The sequence below is a fragment of the Macaca nemestrina genome, chromosome 1 (assembly GCF_043159975.1).
Source record: "Macaca nemestrina isolate mMacNem1 chromosome 1, mMacNem.hap1, whole genome shotgun sequence".
NCBI classification, from domain to species: Eukaryota; Metazoa; Chordata; class Mammalia; order Primates; family Cercopithecidae; genus Macaca; species Macaca nemestrina.
Window position 1 is genome coordinate 61,325,809 of NC_092125.1, and position 8,919 is coordinate 61,334,727.

The 8,919-nt window shown below is 53.8% G+C and overlaps 1 protein-coding gene across 1 annotated transcript; it reads right to left on the minus strand.

The window, feature by feature from the left end:
* Window positions 1–13: 13 nt before the first annotated feature.
* On the minus strand, window positions 14–7,865 carry LOC105484762 (chitinase 3 like 1). Its single transcript, XM_011746695.2, has 10 exons — window positions 7,690–7,865; window positions 7,384–7,413; window positions 6,254–6,455; window positions 5,643–5,699; window positions 4,706–4,856; window positions 3,798–3,919; window positions 2,247–2,370; window positions 1,553–1,735; window positions 844–960; window positions 14–668 (listed from the first exon to the last, which is right to left on the minus strand). Exons 1-10 carry the CDS (start codon window positions 7,712–7,714, stop codon window positions 528–530), a joined length of 1,152 nt encoding a protein of 383 aa, XP_011744997.1. The 5' UTR covers window positions 7,715–7,865; the 3' UTR covers window positions 14–527.
* Window positions 7,866–8,919: the final 1,054 nt, after the last annotated feature.

Below are 8,919 nucleotides of genomic sequence, written 5' to 3' on the forward strand. Positions count from 1 at the left end.
CAAAGCGCCAACACACTGTTAAGCTCTTGTACTTTATTGAGCAGCTGTGGAATTAGGAAGGGGAAGTAGGATAGGGGACACGATTACATTCCTAAGTGAAGATTTCAAACTGGGCTTTGCAGAGGGTATAATTAGTATGGTCACTGTGTCTTGTAGGATGTTTGGCTACTTGGTGATAGAGCTTGCCAAAATGGTGTCCTTTGATAAGAACTGGGGGGCAGGGAGTTTAAGAAATTCCCTTGCCAGGCTTGGGGATCTGTAAATATTTCCATTAATCAACAAGTGTGTACTAATCCTGAGTCTTACATTGTGATGCCTCACTATCCCCGCAGCCCCATCCCTACCTCCCTGCCCACCAGGGCTGAGCTCAAATCTGTGTGTTGTGGCCCTCTGCATAGGCTCCAAGGGAGGGAGACTGAGGCTCAACCTGGGACTCAGCAGGGCAGGTGATCAGGCTCCTGGCCAGCTGGAGCCAGAGGGGGATGGGGCATCCTTGGCCCCCATGCTGTGTGCAGAAGAACAGAGGGCTAAGTTGCGGCGAGGGCATCCTTGATGGCATTGGTAAGAGGGAAGCGCAGATCCTGGCCACAGAAGGAGCCCTGGAAGTCATCCAGGTCCAGGGCCCATACCATGGCGCCTGCCAGCTGCCTGTCCTTCAGGTACTGCACCTGGCAGGGGAGGCCCAGAGGAGCAGGGCTGGGTTCCCTGGTACAGAGTGTGTACAGGGCACATGTGCTCTGTGAGCCCAGCCCAGCCCTCAGTGCAAGGGACAGGAATCTGGCTGCTGGGAGCAGGGCCTCCTTCTTTCTCTTTGTCCTGAGGCGTGGCCTTGGGGAAGCCTACCTTGCTTTTGACGCTTTCCTGGTCGTCGTATCCTACCCACTGGTTGCCTTTGGTGGCATAGGGGACCTGCTGGCCGAGGATTCTATGGACTGTGGCTCCGCGGAGGAAGTCACAGATCTGAGCAGATAACAGGGGAGAGGTCGTGTGGGGAGTCGTTCTGAGACCTTGCAGGTCACCAGGAGACGCCACTCTCCAAATCTCTTTTAGCTCCTGCTGCCTCCTACGGCCTCACTCTCTCCAGGGTCTGCAGGCTGCATGCGTCACACAAGTTTATATAAAACAGATGCAAATGTCCCAGAGATGGTGGCTGCCTTGGCCCTGCTTAGCTTCTTCCATTTAAACAGAGATGCGAGGCCTGCTGGTTGACACTGAGGACAGGCCCAAGGACACACAGAGCAGCGGAGGCTAGATGAAACAAAACCCTGCCTCTTGACCTCTGCTCTTTCCTGGGCTGGAAGGAAGACCTCAGCCCCATAGCCAGAGGGATATCCCAGGGGCCTAGTGCTGCAGGCCCATGTGCCTGTACCTGCTGGAGACTTTCAGCAACAAATGTCCTAACCTTTCCCTTCCACTTCCTCAGGCATGCGGGGGCAACCGGACATTTTCTTTATTCCCAAAGGAGAAAAAGCAAGAACGTGGTGGGGAATCACCTTCCCCAGGGCTGCTGGTGGTGTGGGGGGAATCCTACCTTCTCCCCTAACTCCTTTACCTCATAGTAGGCAAGGGTCCCTGCCTCCTTGGTGAACCGGCCTGGAATTCCTGGTCCCGAGATTGGGGCTCCAACACCAGTCTCAGAAGAGGCCAGAGTGAAGCTTTTCCCGAAGGTGGGGATGCCCATCACCAGCTTGCTGGCAGGAGCCCCCAACCTCAACATGTACCCCACAGCATAGTCCTGGGTGGGGTAGGGTGGGAACAACATGAGCAGTTAGTGCGCAGGTGCGGAAGATTGAACAATTAATACTGCTGCTGTCTTGACAGCGATTATAGGTATATGGTGCACTGGGGATTCCCCTGTCCCTCCGGGAACTGATCATGTCACTTTAAAGTGAATTTTACGGTTGCATTCTTGAAAAAAATCCTTTGAGGCATAGGAAGGGACTATTACTATTTGACAGATGCAGAAATCAGGTGATTGGCTCTGGGGGCACAATGGCTCCCACCTCCTCAGTTCCCAGCTTCTCCCCATTCTGCCCCCTGCCTACACTCCATTTACCCTGCAGACTACCTTCCCAGAGCCATGGAGCATACCCAGACTTTGGGCCTCAGTTTCCTAATCTGTGGAATGGGCCTCATAACCCCTGTCTTGCAGGACTGTACTGAGGACTAGAGGGGTTGGTGTGTGAGCACTGGCAGATGGCAGGTCTTGGGCCCCTTCCTGGCCCTCCCTCCTTCTGAGAACTCACAGTGTTGCTGAATCTGTCAGGACTCGCATCCTCCTGGCCTCGGAACAGGGGACTATGATGGCCTGTGGTCCCACGCCAGGCTCCATGAAAATCGTATGTCATGATGCTAATGAAATCCAGGTGTCTGAGGAGGAAGGAGATGGAGGGTGAGGCAGGAAATTATTAATCGAAAAGATTTAGGCCAGGTGCGGTGGCTCACACCTGGAATCCCAGCACTTTGGGAGGCTGGGGAGGATGGATCATGAGGCCAGGAGTTCAAGACCAGCCTGGCCAAGATGGTGAAACCCCCGTCTCTACTAAATAAGCCAGATGCGGTGGCAGGTGCCTGTAATCCCAGCTACTCGGGAGGCTGAGGCAGGAGAATTGCTTGAACCTGGGCCGCAGAGGTTGCACCACTGCACTCCAGCCTGGGCAACACAGTGAGATTTCATCTCAAAAAAACAAACAAAAAAAGAGGAAAGCTTTTGGGCTCCCATTTAAGGCTCCAGCAGGATGTGAACAAGGGAAGCAGACAGCAGCCGGACAGGCTGCTAGCCTGAACCCCATTGCTGGCACACCACCCTGTGCCACTCCAGGGCATGGGCTCAGGGTCCCACAAGGGCACTTCAGTCAAGAATGGGTCCTCTGTTATGCCCAGCACACGTTTGGGAGCTGGCTTCTATCCCACCTTACCCCCACCACTCCTGCCATGCTTATCTCAGTGAAAGCAGATTCAAAGTAGCATCAACAGACAGCCTGGCGGGGAAAGAGCAAGGCCAAAGGATGACCTGAACCCAAGAGGCACTGGGTGGGAGGAGGTTTTGCACACCCGCAAAACCCGGTGAGCCCACTGGGGGCGGATTGCATGAATACGAGCTTCTTCGGATATGTGGGGCAAATGTTTGAGAGCCACCTGTTTCCCACCCTCTAAAGAATCCGTTTAATTAAGCACTGAGTTCACACCTCCCTGGGATCCTAAAGGAAGCTCTGAAGTCATTTTGGAGAGTCTTTGTTCCTTACTCCTGGGTTTCCCGAGACCCATGGCTCTGCTCTCTGGAGAGATGAGGCTGCTTGGCTGCTCCTTGTTCCTCACAGGCATGAGGGGCGGGGTGAGGATGAGGCATGGGGCCAACAGGAAAGGGGGAGGCCTGTGTGTGTGAGAGAGCCTTGAGGACTCCCCAGCACTCTAGAAAGAGGCTGCTGTTGGCCTTTCCAGGGCCCAGCACTCTGCTCAGCCTGGCATGGAGAAAATACTCTGCAATGGCCAGAGGGTTTGAATAGCTTTTTCCATTTCCCTTTCCAAAATACTTTCATAGCAACTCTCTCAACTGCTCAACAACAGCCCAAGTGAAAAAGGAAAGGCAAGGATTGTTATGCACCATTTGACAGATGGGGCAACTGAGGCACAGGGCAGGTAAGCGACTTGCTCAAGGTCACACATCAAGGCTTTGGAAGAACTGGGACTGGAAGCCCAGTGTCCTCAGTCTACATGCAGTGCTAGGGCTGGGGGTGGCGGGGAAACAGGAGTGTTGACAGAGGTTCTGGGGAAGCTGCCTGGGGCAGGAGACTCACTCGGATATCTGGGCAATGTCATAGCTGCTGTCAATGGTGACCTTCCCCGCAGACACTGCTGCACTGAGCAGGAGCTGCTTTTTCCCTGGCTGGGCTTCCTTTGCAAATTCGGCCTTCATTTCCTAGATGGGAGACAGGCAGGTGAGAGAGAGGGTCCCAGAGGGCACGAGAGGTAGACTTGTCGAGGGGGTCTAGGTCTCTGTGCATCCCATTTGCTATGATCTCCAACCTGCCTGGGGCCTGGTGGAAGTGATAAAGTGGCTCATCAGTGGTCCCATCCTCAGGTCACCCATCCTTTTCCTAAAAAACTGACTACTCTTGTCACCGGACCCATGCACACCCATCAGCACTCAATTACTCCCTGTCCTGGAGGGAGCATCGGAACAGTGGGTGACCCCTATTGGCCCACAGATGACTTTGGGGGACATTTGCCTTTCGGTCTGTGCTTTGTTCTAGCTGGTACGTGAAATCCCAAAGTTAAAGTGATTTTTATTGGTATTGTGAACAATTTGTTTAGACTTCCTTCTGCCCCTGGTAACTGGAGATGCTTGGGCTGCCCCAGACAGAGCTGAGAGCCGCTGGACGCAGTGCATGCTGGGTATGGGTGGCATCAGGATGGGATCGCAGGGTGGACAGTGGGCATTGCACTAAGTGGGTAGTGACGAGTGGGTGCTCCGCTCAGTCACAACCTTCCACCTCTTAGAACCCCACTCCCACCTCCCACCATGGTCACAAGAAGCCTTCCTTGCTGTGTGAGGTCTTCAGGGCACGGGGTCCCAGGACACTGCAGTGAGGCTTAAGTCTCTCTTTACCTGTGCTCAGGAGGACAGCAGCTGAAGCCAGCTTCTAGCCCACTCCATTGCCTCCTACCTGCCCACCTCCCTCCCTGTCCCTGACCTGACCAGCACCTTGATTAGGGTGGTAAAATGCTGCTTGTCTCTCCGTCCAGGGTAGAGCCAGGCAAGGTCCAACCCATCAAAGCCGTGGGTGCGCAGAAATGGCGGTACTGACTTGATGAAAGTCTGGCGACTCTGGGTGTTGGAGGCCATCTTGGAAAATCTAGGACCAAATCAGCCCCGTGGTGTGCTTGCTCAGTACTGATATGCTAGGTGCCTTGGGCCTTTGGTGGGGTTTCCAGGACCTGCAGAGCTGGGAGCCTGAGGCCACACAGCTCTGGGAGGGCATGACTGGGAGAGGGGTCACCTCCAGGCATGCATGTGCCTTAGAGCCAAGCATTCCAGGTTTCCTAGTCCTACTCTATCACTTACTAGCCAGCCACTGTGAAAGGTTATAACCTGAGTCTCAGTTTCATCATCTGTAAAATGGGGACAATTATAACAGCTCACCGTGCTGTTGTGAGGACGACATGGGATCATGGGGAGACAGGGTGCTAGACACAGAGAGAGCACCCAGCACATAGGTGCCAACAATGGCCATACCCAGCCCCATTTCAAGCCCTGCTCCAACCCCACCTAATTCAAAGACTCCTCCCAGGGTCTCCCCACTCCTCAATTTCACCATTGGTTTCCATCTGTCTCTTTCCAGCCCTAATGGCAGTAGCCCCAGAAGTCCCATATTTTCGGGCCTGTGAGGTAGTAAATAGAGCGTCGGCAGGGAATTGGGAGATCCACTGTTAACTTGCTGTGTGACTCTTGGCAAATCCTGCTCCCTCTCTGGGCTCTGCTTTCTTTGCCACACATCAGGCAGGCCCCTGACAACCAGGTAGGCCTTGTACCTAACCAGTCTGGAGCCCCTGGAACATCCCTACCGTGGGTGGGGGAGACCCAAGCTCCTCACTCCTATGCCATCATCCTCTGCCATCCTGCCCCTAGGAGAGGCTCCTACCTTTGAGAGCCAAAGTTCCATCCTCCGACAGACAGGAGCGTCTTCAGATTGGGGTTCCTGTGGGGCACAGGGAGGTGGGGAGGGCAGGGGTGGAATGTGGTTGTCATGACACTGGGTGTGGCCCCATGTCTGAGAGGCCATAGTAGGTTTCCTGCTTTGGGTGAGAGGCTGGGTTAGGTTGCTGATGTCCTCCCATAGGACTTCTTGAGAATCCCATAGAGATTCATAGTGGTGGATCTCTGAGGGGTCACAGGCTTCATGGGAGTTACTCTGAGGTCTGCTGCCCATTTTTGTTTTCCCCAGTGGAGAAGACAGAGTATGGCAAAGTAGAGTCATGCACATTTTCCACGCTCCCTGGAGAGCACGTTGGTGGGGGGCAGAGGGTTCCCCCTTCCCACAGAGGCTCAGCTGTGCTTCCATCTACACTCTCTCATCGCCCCAAATATTGCCCAGCACCTACGGTCATCCCCTCCGCCCATTTAAGCCAAGCCCCTCTAATTCTCCAGTCATAGATGAGTAGGGTGGGGCCTGGCCCATCCTTCTGGGTGGGGTTGCCCTGTCCTGGGACCAGCCCAGCTGGTCCCTCCTCTCCTGACCAGCCCTGGCCCAACCTGTTCTTGAGTGTGTTGAGCATGCCGTAGAGTGTCACATCATTCCACTCCCAGGTGTCGATGTGATCGTTGCTTATATTGGCAAAGCTGTAGATGATGTGGGTACAGAGGAAGCGGTCAATGGCATCTGGGAAGCAGCTCCCATCGCCTTCCCGGTACTGGGACCAGCTGGTGTAGTAGCAGACCAGTTTGTATGCAGAGCCTGAAGGAGAAGTCAGGGGTGGGGCCCGGGCCAGGATTCGGCAAGAGACCTCAGGCTGAGCCCAAAGCTGAGCACCAGTGGGGTGTGGGGGTGGGTGAGGAGGAGTGGGATGCAGATTGTGAGCAAAGTCATAATTCTTAAATGAAAGGAGCTGGTTCAGGTCCCCCTGCCTCTGGGGAGTTCCCTGACTGGTGAAAATAAGGCCTGTTCTGAAAATGCTTAGAAAAGATCAAATGCAGGGGATGAATACGCTACAGGCATTGTGTGGGGGAAGGGTAGGAGCTGGTGAATAAGGGTGAAATGGGACCTGGTGCCAGCACAACAGGCTTCTTGGAAGCAGTGGCTTTGTGGGAGGGGAAGGCCCAAGACAGCCTGTGTCACAGATGGCTCTGGCTTTCAGGCTGGCACCTTTAGTGACCTGCAGTGAGGTCCTTCATCCATGAGGGACTCTGGCCCACCTTTCTCTGCCTCCTGGTGAGACTGCCTTTAACTTGTAACCCACCCAGAATGGCTGTCCTGTGCTCTCTCAGCAGGTCCCCCAAGCTGGGGCACAATATCACAATGGACCAGGAAGTCCTTCCTCGCCTCTAATTCCGTTTCTCCTGCTGCAAACAATGTGGGCATCACTCATCCAAGCAGCTATTGGGCAACTGTACTAGCGGCTCCCAGGGACTGTTAGTCAAAGCCTTCACTGAACCAGGACCTTTAAAAGTTTCTTATTTTGAGAATTTTCACATAACCAAAGAGTATAGTAAAATAAACATCCATATACTCCTCACTCCGGTTTAGCAAATGTGAATATTTCCAAGCCATTGAAAGAACAGAAGAAACTGGCCAAGTGTTCCCCTGGATCTAAGACCTCTTCCACACCTGCCCTGTGCCCTCACCACACCTCTGGACTTAAAGTAGGGGTGGAGGGATTACTCACAGCACTGGAGCAGCACCAGGACCACAAAGCCTGAAGAGAAATCCAGGGTCAGACCCCTGCAAGTGCATCCTGCCCTTCCGCCCTGCTCCCTCCCCCAAGCAACTGAGAACCCCCCCTCATACCGTTGTGCCCCCACCCCACCCCGCCTCCTGGTTGCAGCCTCACTCCCTCCCCTGGCCTCTGGCTCTGCTTCCCCTTCCCCTTTCCCCACTCCCTTAGTCCCCTACCCAGCAGGTAGAGGGCTCTGCGGGCTGTCTGGGCCTGAAAACACGACTCTGATGGATTGACCTTGACTAGCCCCGGTACCTGTTTGAGCCGCCTTCACACACATTCTGGCTGCCGCAGAGCAGGTCAGGGTGTAGCCTCTTCCCTTGCCCACGGCTCCTGGTGCCAGCTACCTAGACAGGGCCTCTTCCCCAGGCCCTGTACTTCCTTTATATACCTGTCCCACTCCACTCCCCGACTCAGCAAACCAGCCCTTTTATGGGAACTGAGCTATGTGTCAATGAAGGAATCACGAGGCTGGCAAGTGGAGGCGGGGGAGTACTATGGATTACCAGAGGAGGGTTGAGAAACCACAGAGTTTTGAAAACTTTGGGTCAGGTCTTCATGAGGCACCTGCCAGCAGAGGAGCCACCAGGGTGATGATGGGGGGCTTCCGGAGATGTGACTCAGCCGCTTTTCCCAGCCTTCCTCCCACTCCTGCACCCCACCACTGGCGCTCTTGCCAGCAATTTCCTGGCTTTTCTGGCAGCCTCTACCTTTGCATCTTCAGCATTCACTCCAGGCCCCTGGCCAGGTGGAAACTGGGCACAATTGAGTTACATAAGCCACAGTGCCCTGAACAAGGCTGTTGTTTTCTTCCCAGGCTCAGCATTGCCCTGCCTGACCTACCCTCCTACCCTCCCCCTCACACTTTCTCTGTGTCTTCAGGCTGGGCAAGGGCCAGAGAGCCTTGGGAGGAAGGAAAGCACACAGCCTGAAACTGAGCACTCCCTTTTGGGCTCATGTCTGCTTTTTTTTTTTTTTTTTTTTTTTTTGCAATTTATGTGCTGATTATTTAGAGGGAAAGACGGGGAAATTCCCAAGAATGGTTTAAGCCCTGGTGCTATTTTGTTTCTGTTTTGAAATTCCCATAAAGATGAGTGAGATAGGATCTTTTGCAAGCTCGGTGCTGCAGTGAGGCACTACGGAGGAAATACAGGCCCTACAGGGCAGCTGCAGGGAGCATCTCAGATCAGTCAGCTCCCCGGCTCACTCAGTGAGGCTTTGGAACCCAAGCCTGATGATACAGCCCTTCTCTAAATCCTTCAGTGATCTCTCATCACTCCTAGGACAAGAACAAAACTTCTTAACGAGGCTCTCTGCCTGATTATGTCCCTGTTTGTGGATAATTTTTTTTTTTTTGGCCAAATATCCAGGACAACTCCATTCTTTGCAGGCTTAATAGGCAGTGAGTGAAAAGTTCAGATCTCCAAGAGCCAGAATGGATCCGAGGGCTTCTCAAGAAAGTATGTTCATTTTTCACTAATGTTA

Excerpts from the sequence above, each read along its gene's own strand:
- LOC105484762 (XM_011746695.2), bottom strand. The coding sequence starts at position 7,714 with ATGTGTGTGAAGGCGGCTCAAACAG. Across the intron at positions 1,736-2,246 it reads CTGACAGATTCAGCAACACT|GACTATGCTGTGGGGTACAT; the intron begins GTGAGTTCTCAG and ends TACCCCACCCAG. Across the intron at positions 669-843 it reads AGGAAAGCGTCAAAAGCAAG|GTGCAGTACCTGAAGGACAG; the intron begins GTAGGCTTCCCC and ends CTCCCCTGCCAG.